Source organism: Crassostrea angulata, unplaced genomic scaffold, assembly GCF_025612915.1.
Source record: "Crassostrea angulata isolate pt1a10 unplaced genomic scaffold, ASM2561291v2 HiC_scaffold_33, whole genome shotgun sequence".
NCBI lineage: Eukaryota > Metazoa > Mollusca > Bivalvia > Ostreida > Ostreidae > Magallana > Magallana angulata.
In genome coordinates, this window is record NW_026441588.1 from 59,048 (window position 1) to 81,500 (window position 22,453).

Here is a 22,453-nt window from a genome sequence, read left to right on the forward strand (position 1 = left end):
GGCTAAATTGAAGGTGTAAAGATAAAATAAATCAAGATCCGTGAGGAAACGCAGAGGCACTATAGCAGCAGAATCAATCAGCAACTTTATGCAACAGTCTGAAAATTTTAACAATTGTTGTTGTCATAAACTTTTCTTAATACATGCATTGAAGAAACTTTATTTACAAAAGATTTTATAAACTAACATATATGTAGGTTTTCACATATTGGTGTAAATAATGTAAGTAAAAAATCCTCCTCTTAAAAACCACTGCAACATAATGCTAATAATCATATCAATTCTATAAAAAGTCATGATTTCAAATTGTAAAGACAACGAATCTTGTTCCTTAATAAACGTGCTCATATCCTCATAGAAAACAGAGTAATTTTCATTTCGAATTATAAAATCCATTTTACCAAGAACTACAATGATAGTTTCCTATTTATTATATTACTATGCATGCATCATCGTGTCTACATATGGCACAGTGCCTTTTTGTAGTTTATCATTAATTATAATCATAACTATAATATCAATTGGCCTATTATTAAATTTGGTTAGTTGGTTTATCTTTCAGTACCATCATATCTTCATTGAAAAGTAGGTAGAGTAACCAACTCACTACTTTTTTATTACAGACACAAATCATGCATCTTAGGTCTTAAAATATATGTTCTAAAAGAAGGTTTCATTGATCTTTCTTTTTTATTATTGTGATATGTATTGTGAGCTCTAAAAATTTATGAGAATTTTTTAAAGTTTAAAAATATTTTAAAAGCGTTTCACATAACTAGCGATGTGGCAGAGGACCGCTTGTTGAAATATTCATGATATAATATTAATCTGTAGGAAAAAAACTGTATAGTTAAATTTATTTATGCAAATCAAAAAACATTGCTAGTATTTAGTAGGTTCTGACGAAAGTCTTTGATGTTAATGCTTTTAAGAAAAATATTGATTGAAGCATCAACTGCTCTGATTTTTAGACGGGGTCACGTGACCCCGTCTATTGGTTTACTGTCAGTCGGAGACTCAAACCGGATGGCACGCGTAGAACACATGAATTGAGTCTACGCGTAAGAAAATGGTGCAGAAAGTGTTCATGCATTTCAGTAAATATGTATCATAAAAACACGCATTAAATCTTTTTAAGTCCTCTGTGAATAAACAAAATTCTATTTAGAAAATAAACAAATAGTTTTATTGATGAAAATATTCTTGCTCGGGTTCAAATGTGGAATGAGTTACGTAATTGAATGCACAGCGCCGTTGACGATTCAGTTGGTGTACGAGCTCATTAACCAATACAAGAGGTTGATGGTGGAATCGAAATTAAAATTCCCAAACACAATGTGCTATTTTTGAAAAGTTGTGAATTTTATTTTGACAATCTTTCACCTTAATACTACCAAACTTCATGCGCAAGCCGAAGTTAAAATCGGGACGGGTTATGCACAGATGTTTTACAAATTAAATAGGTGTTTCATAGGCTTCCAGTCTACTTGCGGTATGACTGCTATTCGTCTCGAAAGGAATTTTGTACAAAGAAAATAAAAACAAGTCTGAATTTGCCTTCTTGTTCGTTAGCTTTTTAGTGGATTAAACTGAATTTGAATTTTAAACAATGAATTGTAAGCAACATCTATAATAGATTATACATTTTGGAAGACATACATCATATAATATATACAATCTTATCGATTGAAGAACCAAGTAAAATGTTAATGTTCATGTTTTCCGGCTTAGTTGGAATCAGGCTTGGGGTGAATTACATTGTAAAATTATGCATTACATTACCATTACTTCATGAATTAGGGCATTAAATTACCATTGCCAATACTTAATTTTCTTGAAGTAATGCATTACATTATCATTACATGAGTAAAGTAATGCATTACCATTACTTTGTGAAAAGTCAATAAGTTTTAAACAAGAGGCCCATGGGCCACATCACATCGCTCACCTGAGGAACAATAGGTATGATAAAGTCAGCTTAATGGAGTCATAATACAAACAATCTGGACAATGTACAATAATACATGTAGATCCTGTATTAATAAAATCCCTTTTTCCCCCTTGGAACTCGGATAGCCCTGATTGCTGCCAATATTTACAAGAGCAGACTTTAATCACCGCTCCTGCACATATATAGGGACTCAACATTACGCAGGCAGGGATGACCGCACACCTACGCAACTCAACAGGTACCAACGTTTACGCAAGCAGGGATGACCGCACACTTGCGCCAACAGCTCAACCTAACGCAAGCAGGGAGTGCCGCACACATGCGCTAGAGAGGCCTGAACACCAGCAGGGATGACCATACATTAGTGCTCCGCCGCAACCACCACCAATACAAGCAGGTATGACTGCACACTTGTCTTAATGCAATACAAGGCAGGAATGACCACACACTTTGTATCGAAGGTTAGAAAACACGTAGATTAGATAGAGCAGGGATGTTCACACACTCAATCTTTCCATACCTGTTCAAGTTTAACCCCAAACAGTCGCTTTCCCATGTGCAATAGACACTGTCCCTATATATGTGCCGGCCTGAAATAATTCATAGTATCTAAAAATTGGAAGTCAAAAATAAACACACTAATCCGGCCTAACCCAAAACTTCTTATGCAGAACAACTTATATACATTGAATATTTATTATTGTATAAAAATAATCATCACAATAATTGGTTAACAGTGGATGCATTAATTAAAAGAATCAATAAATCAAGGGCAATAACTCAATACAGTAATACAAAAAGATTCCAATGAAAAAATAGCTGCCTGCTTCAATTTTATAGTCATATCACATGTTGAGTATTGCAGTTCTCAAAAAGATCCTTTACAATTGTTTATATATGGGGTATTTAGCTACATCAAACTCTGAACCTTCTTCTGAGGCCGAAGAATTGTCCTGGAGCCAAAGTTTTAACAATTATAAAGAATCATCTTGCTGATTAGTTTCTGAGAAGAAGATTTTAAAGATTTACTTTATATACTCCTATGTAAAACTTTAACACAACCCCCCCCCCCCCCTCCCATGTGGCCTCACCCTACCACCAGGGATCATGATTTTCACAACTTTGAATCTACACTACCTGAGGATACTTCCACACAAGTTTCAGCTCTCCTGGCTGATTAGTTTCTGAGAAGAAGATTTTTAAAGATTTACTCTTTATATTCCTATGTAAAACTTCGACCCCCCATTGTGCCCCACCCTACCCCCAGGGATCATGATTTTCACAACTTTGAATCTACACTGCCTGAGGATGCTTCCACAATAGTTTCACCGTTCTTGGCTGATTAGTTTCTGAGAAAAAGATTTTTAAAGATTTACTCTATTTATTTCTATGTAAAATGTTAACACCCCCCCCCCCAATGTGGCCTCACCCTACCCCCAGGGATCATGATTTTCACAACTTTGAATCTACACTACCTGAGGATGCTTCCACACAAGTTTCAGCTTTCCTGGCTGTTTAGTTTCTGAGAAGAAGATTTTTAAAGATTTACTCTATATATTCCTATGTAAAACTTCGACCCCCCATTGTGGCCCCACCCTACCCCCAGGGATCATGATTTTCACAACTTTATATCTACACTACCTGAGGATGCCTCCACACAAGTTTCAGCTTTCCTGGCTGTTTAGTTTCTGAGCAGAAGATTTTTAAAGATTTACTCTATATATTCCTATGTAAAACTTCGACCCCCCATTGTGGCCCCACCCTACCCCGGGGGTCATGAATTTTACAACTTTGAATCTACACTACCTGAGGATGCTTCCACACAAGTTTCAGCTTTCCTGGCTGTTTAGTTTCTGAGAAGAAGATTTTTAAAGATTAACTCTATATATTCCTATGTTAAACTTCGACCCCCCCCCCATTGTGGCCCCACCCTACCACCGGGGGTCATGAATTTCACAACTTTGAATCTACACTACCTGAGGATGCTTCCACACAAGTTTCAGCTTTCCTGGCTGTTTAGTTTCTGAGAAGAAGATTTTTAAAGATTTACTCTATATATTCCTATGTAAAACTTCGACCCCCCATTGTGGCCCCACCCTACCCTCGGGGGTCATGAATTTCACAACTTTGAATCTACACTACCTGAGGATGCTTCCACACAAGTTTCAGCTTTCCTGGCTTTCTGGTTCTTGAGAAGAAGATTTTTGAAAATTTCTCGAAATTTTTCATTAATTTCTAATCATCTCCCCTTGAAAACGGGTGTGGCCCTTAATTTTCACAACTTTGAATCCCCTTTGCCTAAGGATGATTTGTGCCAAGTTTGTTTGAAATTGGCCTAGTAGTTCTTGAGAAGATGTTGAAAATGTGAAAAGTTTACGGACAGACGGACGGACAGACGGACAGACGGACGACAGACAAAATGTGATCAGAATAGCTCACTTGAGCTTTCAGCTCAGGTGAGCTAAAAAGTAATTTAAAAACTAAATAAAGAGGTTTTGTAAATATTCCATAAATAAAACATGCTTAAAATATTTACAGGTTCATGTTCACTATCAGGTTCAAATTTACTGACTTATACAAGATTGCTGTTGCACTTGTAGTTCTCAAAGTAAGGTTGGTCCCGTAACATTTACTAATGGCGGAGTTGACAATCTCTGTAATTTATGTCTCTGATTTTCGGAGTATGATTTTTAATGAAAGGAACGGTTTTATCGTAATTCGTGTGGGTGATGCACGAGTTTACACAAAAAAGTAGTAAGTGGCGAACGGATTTATTTTTATCTATTAATTTTGCATGAATCGCAAATGAAGAAAATCGTGTCTTAAAAATCAAAATGGCGACCGTGACAAATCTTTTTATTGTCAAAGTTCTTGGAATCTTATTGTAAAAAAATATTTCTAATGTCAGGTGCCTGTGTTTGTTATCGGTATACACATGTTCACCGGCTTTGTTTGTTAATTCAGCAGTTTTAGAGTTTTCGGGGTTTTCATAAAACTTTTATTACGGATACCGTCCGACTTGTGGTTTTCCTTTGGATCACAAAATTGAATAAATTTAATGATTAAAATTATCTACTTTGATATAGTTGTTTGATTTTCCCGGTTAGTAGTAATTTTAAAAAATTTTTCTTGGGGTCTAATTTTACATAATATACCGTTGTGTCAATTTTTCTACAATTATAAAGGCCGGGGTTGAGTAAAATTTAGACAAAGTATCAGACAATTGCAAAAAAGCCGAATTAACATAGATTGTAACAACTAATTCAAACTCATAAATTTTGGAAGCATATTCGAGGAAATCCAGGACAATTACAAATTCAAACTTTCAAGACCCCGTCTTTTAGTACTCTCAGTACTTTGATTGAGAATGGCAACTGTTTGCCATCTGTTGATTGTTATGTTAAATTTTGCAACTATCTTATCATAATGCTAGTATTAATTTTGTTTAGGTTGATGTATTGTACATGTACACGCATAAATATTTAACCTCTGCTAATATTATATATTCATTTAAGGTGGTATTGGACACATGTCGATATTGATATGGATAAGAGAACACAATAATCAAAATATTTTACCGTTTTGGAATTTTCAAATCTCTGTCTATTTGATCAAAAATATCAATTTTAATTAAAGCTTTAATCGATTATTCTACGTTTTAAGTAACAGTTTCATGAAAAAAAATATTTATGAAATATGAATACTTGAATTTATTGTTTATTTTTATTGGAAATATGTCACAATATGGAGGTGCACCATACCATATTAAGCAACCTGACTCAAAAAAACCCTCTTAAAATATTTGCACAAGTCCATCTCTAAGCATTGCTAGTGTACAATTGGTTCAAAAAACGGGAGCAAAATGTTGCTGGACATCAATTCCAATTTCCATTTTCCATCCTTTTATTTTTAGCGAATTTATATAGCCATAAAGCAAATTTTTTTGGTGTGCATTTATCTGGTCTGTAAAGCAACGAAACGCAAACATATTAGAGTTTCAAAAGAACCAAAAACGAACCCATTCTAAAGGATAATGTATGATATAGATGTTGTCACACACATGTAATATCTTTTCAACGAGGGTGGGACAGGCTGGAAGATCTGTTTAAAATTTTGGACAAGCAAAACAAATCAAAATCAAATCAAATCAAAAATATAAACGTTGCCGTATATTTCACATTATCTGGTGGAAAGGTAAAAGGAGCGGAGGTTTAACAATTTTAATCAGACATATTTTAACATGTTCGTTGTCAATGAACTGTACAAAAACTAAAAAAAAAAAAAAAAGAGGAAGATGCAGAACATTGATTTCATGTTTTTCTATAAAGCTTTGAAATTCCCCGTTAATCCAAGTATCGGGTAAAATATTTTTGTTTTATTTGAACCGGCTACTCTTTTAGGCATTACATAACTTCATTGGATAATTTATTGACCTGCGAATAAAAAACATATATCTGCCAAAAAAACTTTTTAATAATGTTTAGATTCATTTCCTTGATCCCTATTTAAGGTCTTCCGTTCCCATCCTGAGGATTAATTTTTCGATCCGCGCCTGACCTAGTAATAACATCAATAGTGAAACAGACTGTAATATTTAATGCAGAATGTTCCATGAAAATGGCTCGATATACTAAGTTTTAATGCAAAACAGACACCCGTTATTTTTTTTTAAAACATGGTATTGCACACCACAAGCATCAAACATGGCTATAATTTTATTAAGCAACCCAATGTTAATATTTTCAACCACTCTGAACGTGGCTGAACACGAACGATAACTCTGGTCTGAATATCATCGTTTAATATAAATAACTGCTAGATGGTGAAAAAAGACATACATCTTGAAAGCTTTTCCCGTTTTAACATAAATCAAAGTAGGATATGATACGAAAAGCGACCAGTACTTACGTATTTTGAGAATATTATACGAACACTTATACTTCCGCTCGAAATTTCACAGGAACTGAACAAATCTCGGTGAAGTCTCGTGAACTTTCATTCGAGCACCTCTGGATTTATTACGTACTTAGCAACGATAAAGAAAACATTCCGAACACATTCGCAGGGGTGACAATGGTCACGGCTGGACTACCTAGCGGTCAGCGGTTATCTAATACACGAGAGTTGCGTCTCTCATATATGAGTTAATTTTTGCGTCTCTCATATATGAGTTAATTTAGCTGCGAACTGAAGAATTGTTTCAGTTTTGATTACACATAAAGGTTTATTCTTCAATTGGATTAAACGATAGGGTGTCAATTAAGAAATAGTTCAGTTAACTAATAAAAGCAATGCCATTTTCAATCTAATGCAATATCAGACATAGAGATCAATTGTGGGTTTTAAGTTAAAAAAAAGAATTTCTATTTGATAGATTTTAGAAATTAAATTGCAAATTTTTCAAATCTTCCTAGGTTCTGAGCTGTGCGTGTGTATGCGTTAAACCCTTACGTAATCTATCCTTTTCCTGCGGCCGATAAAATCTTCCACGGCTGCACTACCTAGCGGTAAACGGTTATCTAATACACAAGATTCGCACCCCCACACTTACATGAATATGAACGTGTTTGAGTTTATATAGTCGTAAATACACTGTATAAAAAAAACAACAAAAAACAAACATGGAACTTGCATCAAATTTACTTCATGTACATGTTACCCCCAAAATCCGACCGAATATGCCCCTTTGTCACATTTAGTTAAATTAACTGAAAATAAAAACCGTAACACCATAATTTTTCGCTTATTTTTATTGAAGTTTCTCCCGGTTTTTTTTTTCAAAATACATACGTAAACTTTCTCCGAGAGAATTACTTTTGATCCGATAAAGGAGAAAAACTGACTTAAAAAAGGGATTTTGAATAATATTGCATCGTCGAGAGAAGTAATATTCATTTCTGTGAATAACGTTATTTAATTTTACGTTACATAGCGGTGTCTGTATATCAGGTGTAAAATTTAGACGCTCACTTATACATAAATTTTCACGATGATCTTTGATAGCTGATTATTATTTTGAATTTTCAAGTCTACTCGTATTATTAAATAATATCAGCCCTAATAAATTTTCAGAGATGCCATCAATTTTGGCTATTTACCAAACTTGTACATAGTCTTAAAAAAATAGAAAGATTTAATTACCTAATTACAGAAGGTACGTGTTTTTATGCACGTTTATACGTGCATTTCCTTACATGAATCATGAATACATGTATGTAACAATCCTTGCTACCCTGAAAATTTAACTCGCCATTAAACTTCTCATTGTTTAAACCCCTGTCACACTGGAGCTGCGTCCTCACGGCGATCCCGCTGCGTCATTGAATAATGCAAAACGCCATGGTAAACGAATTAGAGTCTTCTACAGCGCCGTAACAACATACGGCATCTACGTTCGCCGCAGTGGGATATTAATGAAATTGAAATTAATGCATACTCTTATTAGACTTATGAATGGAGTACACCTTATTTTTAAAGTGTTAGTGCAGAGTAGTAAACACATAAAAATTTATATTTAACACTGTGTCGGATATTTATGCCGGTGCCAAGGTGACATTTTTGCACCCGCTTAATAACCAGCTTCGGAAAAATCCATATTATCTAATGATAGTCCAATGACAAGAGATTATACGGCCACTTTTGTTTTAGTGTGTTTTGCCTAAAATGTAAAATATTTACCTTTAAAAATCAATATCTCATGGAAAAATAATAATTCCCATAAAAAAGTGATACTCCTATAGGAAATATTGACAATTTTATGGGTTTTTCTAAAAATCCTATAGGAATTATATTTCCTATAGGAGAATGGTATTTCCTGAAGAAATTTGTTTAGAAAGGTACTTATAGGAAATAAAAATTTCGTATCGGATTCACCAAACCCTATCGGAATTGAAATTCTTATAGGAAGTTCTTGTATTCCGAAGGGCAATTTCAAATTTCCTATTGGAATATTTTTGTGATCGGCTTCGGCATCATTGTGTCCAAATGAGGCATCCGGCAAATGCTACCACGTGCGCACACATTCCGCTTGCATAAGTAGTTCTTATAAAAAACTTGAAGTTTGGTTTAGTAGTTATGTAACATTTTACTCAGTTTTATTAAAATTCATTTACTTTAAGAGATGCAAACATACATAAAATACAGTTCGACCTTTTAATTCAAGAATGCACATTTTGTCTCACGCGTAAGAATTTGGATCGAAAGATGCATTCAGTAATGCAGTTGATCTCGATGAACTGACCTCAATCATTAGAAGTTGCTCCATGAACTGACCTCGATCTATTAAAGTTGCATAATAGAAGCTAAACAAGGTTACGTTATAATGCGACCTCAATAGCAAGTTATGATGGCATTTAAGTTTTTCAGTCGCATTAAATTATTTTAATACAACTCATTCTTTCTTTACGTGTAAATGCTCTTTGAAGAGCCCGACTCAGTATTCTAAAGAAGATGAAGATACATTAACATTTAATAATTACGTTAAAAATCATAACTAGACAAGGAGTTTACGAACAGCCTTCCCCAAATTTATTTCGAAATTAAAGTTGTTGATGTTTTATAATGATGAAATTATGGTGTACAGATTCAAAATATTCAATATTTTGTAAAACTACAGTACTTTTTTAATTATTTTACATTAAACTGATCATGTTGATTGCTTCTAGCTATCATTATATTATTTTTGCCGATCATTCCTTTAAAAGGAATTCTTGTTTCCTATTGCCTGGAGCACAATTGCCATCTTGGCACTGACATATTTATCTGGCACAGTTTTATATGCTAATGAATCATTCCAGAGGAATAATATATACATAGTAAGTCTAAGTCTTTATCAGTATCGTATGTGCAATGTATTATGATATAAATATTTTGTAAGCGTTTGGTTCATGGGTTGTTTTATAACGTTAAGCTTCATTTAAAATTTCCTCTGGTAAGTTATGTCATCAAAAGTACATGTAAATATGCAGGAATTGAATGAGACCTGCAAATTTTGGGCTTGATGTAGTCTTTGACTTCGTCAGTCAACAGCAGATTGACATGACCCGGAAACGTAATTCGTCAAATGAGCCTCTTATCGGTCAAAAGTCAAGCACTTGGCTCTTGTCTCGAAAACCTCGTTCTCAACTCAAATGGTTCTCTTTGTTTTGGCTCAAAATGTCCGAAAACAGTAAACAGGCGGCCTAGTTTATTCATTTATTTAGCAAACTACGAAATTTCTTAACAAATGGTAGCCCATAGACTGTCGTTACGACCATTTTAACGTACTTTAAAGTTAAGAATTTTGATGAAACAGATATTCATCGTAACTTACAGCTACGTTAAAATCGTTAACTTAAGAAGCTCAGTAAAACTCATGCCTAAGGTATTAATTTCTTTTGAGTCTCTTGGCTCCTAAAAAGGAGCCTCCCTTTTTTTGTATTAAAATCATACAAAAAAAGGAGCCTCCCTTTTTGTATTAAAATCATACAAAATAATTAACTTTCTGTTCATCTTAATTTTCTTACCTTTATTCAATAAAGGAGCGATCGATTTTTCAATCTCTTTCACTTTCACTGTAATAAAAGAGTTCTGTTTATTTTGTTTTTCGTATTTTTTGCAGTTAGACTAAAATATAATAATTTCATTATATTTTACTATTTAACAATACTATGAACTGAACAGTAAATAGTGCTTTGTCTATCGTAAATGAACCTAAGCAACGTTAAAAACACAGCTTCACCAAACTTTGCTTTAAGTTTATATGTGAATTATATTATTTTATTCTATTTCATATGCTATCAACGGTGTTATTTACGCTAGTGGTTAAGAACGCATTTCTAAAAAAAAAAATTTTTAAAGGGTGATTATTTAATACACAAATTCGTAATTTACCACAACATAGATTTGAGTTTTCTAAATATACGCGCTGGGAAATTTAATACATAATTTACGTAATACATAATACATAATTTAATAATAATTAAATTTTTACCACGTACAAAGTGTTTGTTTCCTTATGCGTTAATAACCACTTCTACAGTTAACATCTTGTCAATTACCTTTCAAATTTGAAACATCACGTTGCAATGTTTTAACCGTTAATAGTTTTTTAATTGATTCCTTTTCCTTTTCCGGATCCATATGACAAATTTTTATTTCTGCCATGCTCTCCTGATAGCGGGTTCCACTTCCCAGATCCCTCTCTAGTTCTATTATAATTTGAGAAATCTTCTTCCATTTTTGTTCAAAAACTTCATTAGGAAGTAAGAAGTCCGTAAAGTGCCCGTAATATTCGTTTCGTATAAAGCGAATTCGTTCTATGTTTGCTGACAGACTCCTATCACCTGGATTAGGTTCCTTTCCCCATTGATGTGTACATGATGAAATTGAGCACATATTGCGTAAAAGAAAGTAAAGCAAAGATACATCAAACTTTTTGTAATCTTCGCCATAAACAAGCAGTTCCTGCTCCTTGGAAATTGGACGTTTCGTTTTTTTAGGTAAGCCGGCAATAAATAATTTAACTTTGCTTGAAAGGTTTTCGGCCGATATTTCTTTTTCCAGAACATCCCGTAAAATGTCACTGCAAGGACCCAAGATAACCCGGACAATGCGAGCAAGATTTGTGGTTTCTTGGGTTGATAGATATTTTGAATCAGCCATCTTCTCTCCAATCAAACATCAAAAGCTTCAATTCTACAAAAATAAAACTGGTTTATAAGACTCTTACACATCAGTTTGATAATAAATGTGTTAGTATGCATTAGTTTTCTGGTAGCCAATGTTTCAGCGCGGACTAAGATCTAACATGTGCACGCACAGGCTGATCGAATAAGATAAATGTAATTTGAAAACAACAATAGTTAATTAGCGTATTGCCAACACATTCTCTTTGCATTAACCTTTCTCTCCATAGCTTTTTTATAAGAAGGTTATGGTTTAAATAGCATTTTTGTGAGAGTGTAGGATATTAATTTTCCTTTTCCCTAACAGTTTAAGAAATGGTTTTTAAAGACTGATTTAATGCTTTAAATTTATATTTTTCACACATAAAATATGCTTCACATTAGCTCTATTTATCCATCTCCTTGCCAATTCAAAACGTATGCGTATATTTAAATAACTTATATAGCGCTATCCTAGCCAACATCCTATGAGTGTGATCTATTAAAATCCTTATGAATCTTAAATTAATGATATACAGTTAAGTATATTGCAGAAGTTTTTTTCTTCAATTATTTGAAACCGTAATTGGGGATCCGCTTCATTTAAGGCGGAACATTTCAGTTCTTGGCGATTATAGAGTTTTCATTTATTCCGATTTCAATAATGGCTATATGGGACTTATCTTGCCTAGCTTATAGAAAAACAACAGGGCCTGACATCGATTTGCATAACAACATGTATGTCAAGTACATTATTTAAAATACCTAAAGCAATATTGATAGGTCCTACTCAATTTACCGGTATTGAGGCATAACAGTTAGAGTCTATAATTTTGATATAGATATATTTGATATTAATAAATATATTAAAAAAATTAATTATTCTAATGTTTCGTGTGCTGTGTTGCAACCACTATTGAAATTAAACCACTATTAAAATAATTTATTTCAATAGTGGTTGGGAATGTATTTCATTAGAAAAATCACCTTGCAACCACTATTGAAATAAAACCACTATTGAAATAAATTACTAAATAAATTATTTCAATAGTGGTTGGGGACGTATTTCATTAGAAACATCACTTTGCAACCACTATTGAAGTAATGATTTAATAGAGGTTGGGGTTGTATTTCATGATAAGAACTACTTTACAGACACCATTAAAGTTCAACTACTATTATTTTTTTAAATTGTAGATGGGAATGAATTACTTATAATATAACTATGTAATCACTATTATGTAACACATTTGGAAAGAAAGAAGTTGTATATCATATTTGCAAACTATTTTGAAATGCAAGAAATCTAACGAATAATATCAAATACACAATTATGGTACAATTTTCACTGCTGTGTAGAAGTAAATTACCAATTCTCGCAGATAAACATGCATATAAATTTGTTTTTATTTAACAAACAATTCAAATACACAATTAAGGTACTAAAGACTTGCATATTTTATGGTGATAGTAATCAAGACTATGATATAAATGTACTTATATTAGGATTTTCACTGTTGTGCAGAAATGACCAATCCTCGCAGATTAACATATAGAATTGTTTTCATATTTTACTTTACCTTTGGAAATTGTAAATTATTTGTACTAGAAGACAACGTTGTAAATTGCCAGAACTTCTATTTAAAACCCCTGCATATTAAAAAATGATTTATAGCTTATATATCATTATAGATTTATGTGATTATGAATATCACTATTGAGATAAATAATTTCAATATTGGTTGGATATGTACTTCATTAAGACCAATATTGAATGAAATGAATTATTTCAATAGTGGTTGGGTATGCGTTTCATTATAACAATTATTGAAATAAATTATTTCAATAGTGGTCGGTATGCATTTCATTACAACCACTATTGAAATAATTTATTTCAATTGTGGTTAAGGATGCGGTTCATTACAACCATTATTGAAATAAATATTTTTATAGTGGTAGGATGTTTTTTTAATGCCTATTATTCTGACTGTGCATAACACTTTCGGTTCCAGATGACAGGTGGTATGGGAAACATGACCATATAGAGGTCAAAGAGGAATTCATCATCTCATAAGACATACTTCTTTTCTTAAGAAACTCTCCTAGCAGAAAGGAAATGTTACCAACAGACATAATAATAGACATAAAACTGAAATGCATCATCAACCACTATTGAAGTACTTTATTTCAATAGTGATTGAAATAAAAGGTATCCCCTATCACTATTGAAATAAATTATTTCAATAGTGGTTGAAATGAATCGCATCCTTAACCACTATTGAAATAATATATTTCAATAGTGGTCGTAGTGAAGTAACTCCCAACTACTATTGAAATGATTTATATTAATAGTGATATTTATAATAATATCTATCAATAAATAATTATTCAATATACAGGGGTTTGAATAGACGTTCTGTCAATTTACAAGATGTTCACAATTGTGCAAATACAATACAATATAAAGGACATTATATGTTTGTAGAAAGAGAAATGTACAATGTAAAAAAAAATGTAAATTTTCAAAGAAAAATTAATAAAGAAATTCTTCCAAGCAACGATTGAAGAAATAGTTTTAATTGTAGTTGTAAATTGATTTTCAAAATGGAATACATCCCGGAATACTATTTTAATATTTTATTTTAGTAGTGGTTGTATTTTAATAGTGGTTGTAAAGTGATTCTTCAAATGAAATACATTCCCAACCAGTATTAAAATAATTTATTTCAATTGTGGTTTTATTTCAATAGTGGTTGCAAAGTGATTTTTCTAATGAATTGCATTCCCAACCACTATTGAAATTATTTTAATTTAATTGTGGTTTTATTTCAATAGTTGTTGCAACAGTGCTGTATATGATTTTGTTATCGGTATTTAGATTTTTCAAGTGAACGACTGTTTGTATTCAACTCTTCCTTATGTTTTTTTTTATCCATTATTATTTTTCGGTCTTTCTACCTTTTTGTTAAAAACTTTTTGTATTCCTCATGTTTTGTAAGTTTCTCTACCTTTAAGGTGAAAGGTCTTTTGTTTTCTTAAAATTTTCTTTCTTTGTATCCTTTTTTTTTTTTATCTCGGGGTAACTTTTTTACGTTTGTTGAATGGCCATTTAAAGTTATGACACCATATAATCCAATTCTGTTATCTCACTGAACTTGCAAAGTTATTGCCCTTTGTGAAGAACATGTTTGTTATTGCCTCTTCTCTAATACAGAATGTTTAGTGTGATGTTGTCTTTTTAAATAATTTAGAACTATGCAGCGACAGACTAATTTCAAAATTAAAAACCTGAAAGCAATATGAAAGGTTGTCACTGGTGTCCACTCTACAACCATTTGTTGAGGTCTAACCCTGTTTATTAAAGTTGTAGCTATCTCAAAATAGGGTACTATATTCTTAAAATGAGTCTCGGAAATATCTCTTTGTCTATGGAGATACATAAAAGTTATAGTTTCATTGAAGAATATCTGCATTTTATCTTAAAGAATTAATTTTATGAACTCCGACCCCACTTATGAGAAGAATTTACTTTAATTTATATCTTTCGAACAAAAAAAATAATAATTGAAACTGGCATAGAGAATGTTACAACTTTAATCAGATGATTGTAAGGAGTTTTCCAAAGAACCCCTTTTATATTTTTTTCAGATTTTTAACTAAATATTATCTTCGAATCTGCGAATATCATCTGCGAATATACAGCCATATTGAAATCTTAACCGTTCTTTAGTTACAGAGCGATTACTTTCAAGAACTCTAGGTCCCTAATTTGAGAGGCCAGCCCCTTTTTCTTGATGTCAAATGAAAGGTCTTTTAAGCATAAATCTTTTTTGTTCTACATGTCTTAAGGATGACGTTTACTCAGAATGAAAAAAAATTCCACTGATGATAATGAAAAACCAACTATTGTGTGTTATAGACCTTACATGGTAGTATTATTTCTCACTTTCAAAAAAGTAGGTCAATGACCTACTTTTTGAGTTAATGGCCATTGAAGATTTTTTAAAAATTTAAGAAAAATCCATAAAAATTTTGCAGTATGATTGAGATTTTTTTAATTGTGAAAATAATACAAATAGCTTAACTCTTTAACAAATAAAATACAGTTTATAAATGGTAATGACATTAAATAGATATAAAGCATTAAGTTTTCATTCACAATTTTTATAGATATTGTAGTCCGAATTTCCTCTATCAGTTTTCAAATTAATACCCATTTTTGATTCAATATAACAAAAAACTGAATGATGATAATGCTAACACATTTATAGTATCAAACTAAGTACATTGACCTTTCTCTGTTGGCATTAAATTCATATAAGGTCAATGATCAAAATTTTGAGATATGGTATTTTTTATCATTTTTAAGCATTTTTCAATATTTTTGTAGTGTTTGCCATACGGTTATCTAAGCGAAAAAGCAAGATAAAACCAACAGAAAATATGCAAAATTATGTTGACTAACAAATAAAATCTTAACTTTATATACTATTGTACTACCAAAAATATTTCAGTGGAAAACAAAATCGGAAAAATTTAGTCCAAATTTCCTCTGTTTTGCTAAAAGTCAAACTTTGTCAGAGCCTAATTCCATAATTTAGTAAAAATATCGATTGCTATGTCAATAATAATTCATTTCATAAATACTTTTTGTATTTAAAACAAATTTTACTCATGAAATTGAACTTTTTAACAATCCGGATTTGAGAACTCAAACCTTGAGTAAATAACGTCCTTAACAAAATATTTCCGAGAAGAAAGATTAAGTAAGAAAACCATGCAAAATCACAACACTTTTTTAATTTCATTTTTGGAGCCCTGACGTGCTTCTGCGCTTTTTGCGCTGAACAATTATAAATGCCCTATTGCAGATCTACATTCTTTTGACTATCATTCCTGAAATTTTAAACTCAAAATCTTTTTTAGTTTATGAGATCCTTCGTGGACAAGCCGACCCTCTAAAAATCGTTGAATTGTTAATATCTCAAAACCGGAAGTGACGTCCCAATTAAAAAAAATTCCAATAAGGTTCAGAGCAATATCTATCAGATCTGAAAGTTTCACGTAAATCGGCCAAGTAGTTTTTGAGAAATCGTGTACACAAAATTTGTAAGAAAAAGAAAAAAAAAGAATAGGGAAAAAGAAACCGAACGAAAACAATAAGGTCTTCCGTTGGAAACGGAAGACCTTAATAATAATAATAGGAAAAAAAACAATGCAAAAACAATAAGGTCCTCCGTTGGAAACGGAAGACCTTAATAAGAAACAGTAGAATAACAGAAGGGTATTCCGTTGAAAACGGAAAACCCTAATAATAAATAGACACGATCTCGTTGCGAGCAAAGAGGAGGTCTTTCGTCCAATTTTAGAAGTTGAAATACATGTATGACCTTTCTTGTTGCTACTTACCAGGTAAACATGATTAGGAAATAGTTGAAAAAATCCTTTGATTTTAAATAGACTCTTTTCTTCAATTTCTATTTCCTCTTTTTTTTTAAACAAATAAATCGTTAATGTATTGGACTTCTCGCCCTTGTTTTATTTCTGATACATGTATAAGAGTTTTGATTGGAAAAATTGCGATCCCTCTTGTCCCCTAGTTTGAGTGACGAGCCCCTTTTTAGATGATTATTTTTAAATGAAAAATAACCATGCATGCTGAGTAGCAGTTTCAGGACAAGTTTTTAAACGTTTTCTTCAAACTTCTTGGTTATAAGCATATGCGTTCATCCATGAATTAAAAAAAGTTGTTTGAGTGAGTGAATTGGCATTTTAAGCAATGGAGAAATGGAAACTACAACAATTGGGATTCTGACCAGCATATTTATAATTAGAAGAACTCTTATTTTTATTTTGCAGCTAAGAAAAATGCAAGCATTCATAAATATGATATATGAATAATCAACACATTGATCATTATTTACAGATGTATGATTTTACTAGTGCTGCAACAATAACTTGAGGGATTGACGAAGAAGATAGCAAAGGTTTTCATGATATTTTATAATAAAATACTATTTATAACTCGTATGAGTAAAACGCAGCACAGTTAAGGGCTGTCAATAAACTCCGTTCAGACAAAAATTACGGGAAATGTGCATTGTGACATCACAGTATATTACAGTATATTACAAACCTCGAAAGTACTTATTAATCTATTTATTAGAAAGATTCACTTATACTAATCTTTTAATTGAAAGCAACAAATGCTATTACAGATGTACTTACAATGTTGATGTCCGTCATATCGTACATACTGAAAAATAAGCGAGATGTCATTCTCGCTGTACTAGAAAATATGACGTCATATGCTTCAAAATGACGCATTAAGTTAAGTCATTGAAGGTTATCATGCAGTTTTGTAGCGAAGAAAAATAAATGTCAGAGATTAACAGAAAATCATAAATGGAAATTTTGTTTAACATCATTATTATTAGAATGCTACATGTACCAATATAGTCTTATTTTGATTTTGTTAAAAGTATGCATCGTATAAAGAAGCAATCTCGGTTTTGCATAAAACATCGTAAATCTTAAAGCTGAGTACCTAATTAAATCACTTAATTGCAAGGGCATGCACTAACCTGATCCTGACAAACTTTTACATGTGAATTTGAAATATGCTATGTAACTTAAAAACTTCTACGATCCTTGTAAAATCTTACAAGTTAATTATTTTCTAATGAAATTACATGTAACCCTGTGACCTTCAAAATTATTCAACATATGCAAAATAAATTACGGTCTCTTCTAACAAATATTCTTATCTTAAAAAGTTCGCACTGTTTTTCTACGACATCTACGATATAACATCATTTTTTTTATAATTCAGTTGTGAATTTTGACATGATTATGCCCTTGCAATATTGAATTTTTTAGATGACCTCAAATGCATCTGCTTGTACCATGCGACAGCCATATCACGTGACCACTATGAACATAAAATATTGTACTATTATATATATATATATATATATATATATATATATATATATATATATATATATATATATATATATATTTTAGAAATATATTGCATTTGAGTGACTGTTACTGATTTTAAAAGGGACATGCCAGTTGAACTAAAGTATACGTGTTTTCATAACAAAAATTGGCCAATAATTTTTTTTGGCGCCTTAACTGTACTGCGTTATTATCATTATATATTTTGATACCTTAATCATTAAATTCTTTGAATGAAAAATTTACTATAAACGAAGAAGTCAACTGGTTTTGGGGTTTTTTTTGCGCACTGAATGAATACATGTACATGTAGCATTATGATCTTTCTTCCCATATACCATAGCAATCAGTTAGGCAAACAAGAGGCCTAAGGGCCTCATGGCTCGATTACCTGAGCAACTGTCGCCATAACTCTGATGAAATTAGAACAATGTATCTTAATAATGACAAGTTAGCAGAATAAATCTTGTTCTAAAAAGATCTTTAAAATTTTCTGCAAATGCTCTCCTGTTCAACGTAATTTTTTTTCTTCGTGAAAAACATTTTGAATTTTTTTCTTTTTATTCCTATGAAAAATGTCACCCCCCTCTGTGGGTACTCCTAGGAATCATGACTTGAGCAAACTGAGTCTACGCTACATAAAGATCCTTCCACACAAGTTTCAGCTTTTGGGCCAAATGATTTTTGAGAAGATTTTTATAGAATGCCAACACATTTTTAATTTTAATAATTATAAATAAGGGTCGTGCTTTGTACGTGACCAACAGTAATCTGTTTGTCTGTACATTCATCCATCTAAACATCGGTCCATCTAGTGAAGGTTATATTAGATTACTCTAAAAAAATTCTAAGCATATATACACCCTCCTTTAAGCTCTGTCTGGCTCATACTTCTTATAAACAGAACTTTTTATGTAAAACGTGTGCAATGACCTTGAACCATTTTCAAGGTCAAATGTTAAGATCATAGCAGATGTTTAGTTCTTTATCACTCCCCTATGAAAGAGGGTGTTACCCTTATTCTAAAACATTTGAACCCCCTAAACTCCTGGATGATGTGTGCTAAGTTTGATTAGAATTAACATAGTGGTTCTTTGAGAGTTTGTTAAAAATTTATCCCAAACAAATCTGATTGAGATAAATATTTAGGCAGAAAAAGTGTGTTCTTCAGTAAAAATCAAGACAATTTTGTGCTAAGAATGATCGGTATGTGTATCCATGGTAACGGAGTTGCCAAGCAACCAACTTTTGGTGTTTTTAAAGGTTTATGATAATATCCCTCATATTCAAATTTGAGAAAAATCGGTGACTATACGTGCTGAACCTCCTATACAAGTGTTGAAATGCTTACAGAGAATGGCTTTTTTCAATTTTCAATGTCCATGGTATTAATGTCTATTCTAAGGTTTTTATTATAGTGTAAATACTTCTTTCTTTTTTTTTAATGGTATGAATTTTCATTTATATTAATTTCATTTTTATGGTAAGATTCTTTATTTAGGGTTTAGGATAAAATAAATGTATAAATGTTAATCGTTGGTCGTTGAGTCATAAGCAATATACAGAACTCAAAACGATGAACGAATGGTAAGTCAATCCTGCCTAATTTTAACATATATCATTGTTTACTGGTGTAAACCAAGGAATCAGGCAAAAGTTCTGAAAAGTTATAACGTCCTTTCCTGCATAATTAGTGATAATACACACAATAGTGATATTCAATATTAATCACAAAGTATCAAAGGTCGATATACTATATTGTTATATTCAGTAGTATATTCTCACTATATAACTCTTTATTACATACTTGGTAATAAATACAGGTTTTTGGCATATGTGATACAGATGACATCACAAAATCCGTATCGGCCGCCGGGGCTGATACAGGTTATCAGCCCTCCAGGGCTGATACGGATCCGTATCACACCCCTTTCGGAACTCCTCTGCCTTTTTTCGCTTGGGCATTTTTGCATGTTTACAGACGAAAAATAAGATATTTTCAGTTACAGTCGACATTTTAAAGTGCAGTTGAAAACTTCAAATGCTAGCAAGTGTTTTAAAGCAGTCAACTTTTAAAATCTGATGAAATTCCGTTCTGTAGCTTCATGTTAAAACAAGAAGAACTCATATTTTCATTAAATACATGTACACGTGCAGACTTTTTTCAAATAATATGAATAATCAATTCCAAAAAAAATTGATGCATGGTTTTTTGTTTAATTTATTACTAAGTATGTAATAAATATAATAATAGATACCCTTTTCCATATCACAGCTTGTATCAGCCCTCGACCAATATCAACCCTCGGGCTGATATTGGAGTCTCGGGCTGATACAAGCTGTGATATGGAAAAGGGTATGTATTATTCTCTATATATAGACGAATAGTCAATAATTGTAATATTAGCTTGTCCGAACAATATTGACCGGTCAATATTTCTTTTGATTTTGACTGGCTAGGAATAACATCCAGAGAACAATCCCGCTGTCTAAAATAATCGCCTCTAATTTGTTGATTCGTAAACGATGACTTAAATAACTCTTTGCGACTCCAAAACAAGGTGACGTCATAATAGACAGTCAGTCAAGGCACGTAAACAACGGACGCGCAATGCGACGGTTTGCTATCATAACGGATATAAGGATTGGCGAATTACTGTGAAGTAAAATCAGGTAGAACATCTGTTAATTTTTACGGTCGGCGGAATATCACCAGTGACCGTTTAATGCTAAGGATATTTTGGAAATGAACTTTGCACAAAATTGAATTCGTGAATTCTTTGTTGAGCTAAGAAAATTACGGGGATTTTTTTTTCAATTACTTTCTTAAATTTTGGTTTGTTCTTCATATAACAAAACAAAAGTTGACTGTGTTTTCGGGCAACATTGATTATATTAACCCCCTTGGGACGAAAATATTGCCCTCCGCTTCGCGTCGGGCAATATTTCGTCCCTCGGGGGCTAATATAATCAATCTTGCCCTGAATCCCAGTCAATATTTGTATACTATTTGTTGTTTTTGACAGTAGATATACAGACATTCAAGAGACGAAGTGCATAAAGCTTATTAAAGCAAATATTTACCCTCATGGGTTGTATTCCATACACCTTGAGGTCAAAAATCGGAAGGTGTGTAGAATACATCCTGGAGTAAATCCCTGCACACCAATTATTAGACCTAGATAACGAATTCATTTCATAAGTAAACCAAATAAGTTCGTTTCCCTTTTTTTTCCTCGGCGTATAAGACAACCAAATCTCGTGTTAAAAAATGTAAGTGTTTATTCTTTACTTAAGAATGCTATAATTTTGAAATTGTATTGTACATTGTAACATAATTAGATTCAAACTAGGGACAATTCAGAAATATATCTGTTGGAAAGCTAAGTTTCTCGCTGCTGCTAATTGTAGTTTTTGTACGGTTTTCTTAGCAATGGTTTGAGTACCCATCTAATACTTCAGAAAGCTGAACAGATTCAAAATGTCAGAAAACAGATCATGTTTTTACTTGTGTAGCGTCTAGTTGCAATAATTTTGTGAAAATTAATATTTTATATATCTCGCTACCGTGCACTGCAAATTGTCAAGATGGGTTGTGTACAGTAGATGTTATGCAATCACTGACAAAGTGAAAAAATATCAACAACCTCTCCTTTGAAAACTATAGCTTCAATTAGCTAGTTGTTTATCAGGTGTCTTCAAGTTTTTTGATCAATTGATCTGGTGTAGACTAAAACATTGATGAATTAAAAATCAATTTGACAGATCTAAGTTAATCTAAAAAATTATAGAGAAATGGTTTTGTAAATTAATTAGGATTGCATGTTTACTTATTAGGAAATTAATTCCCGGGTAAACTATTAGTAACTCTTTTAATTTAAAATCAATGCAAACT

The 22,453-nt window shown here is 32.1% G+C and overlaps 1 protein-coding gene across 1 annotated transcript in view; it reads right to left on the reverse strand.

Annotated features, from left to right (window-relative positions):
- LOC128168667 (uncharacterized) overlaps nucleotides 1-11,621 on the reverse strand; it is a 38,505-nt gene extending 26,884 nt beyond the window's left edge. Inside the window, exons 1-2 of the mRNA XM_052834817.1 lie at nucleotides 10,990-11,621; nucleotides 10,456-10,503 (exon numbers count right to left, since the gene is read on the reverse strand). Coding sequence (XP_052690777.1) covers nucleotides 10,456-10,503; nucleotides 10,990-11,593 — 652 coding nt within the window. The 5' untranslated portion in view covers nucleotides 11,594-11,621. The remainder of the gene's footprint in view (nucleotides 1-10,455; nucleotides 10,504-10,989) is intronic.
- Nucleotides 11,622-22,453: the final 10,832 nt, after the last annotated feature.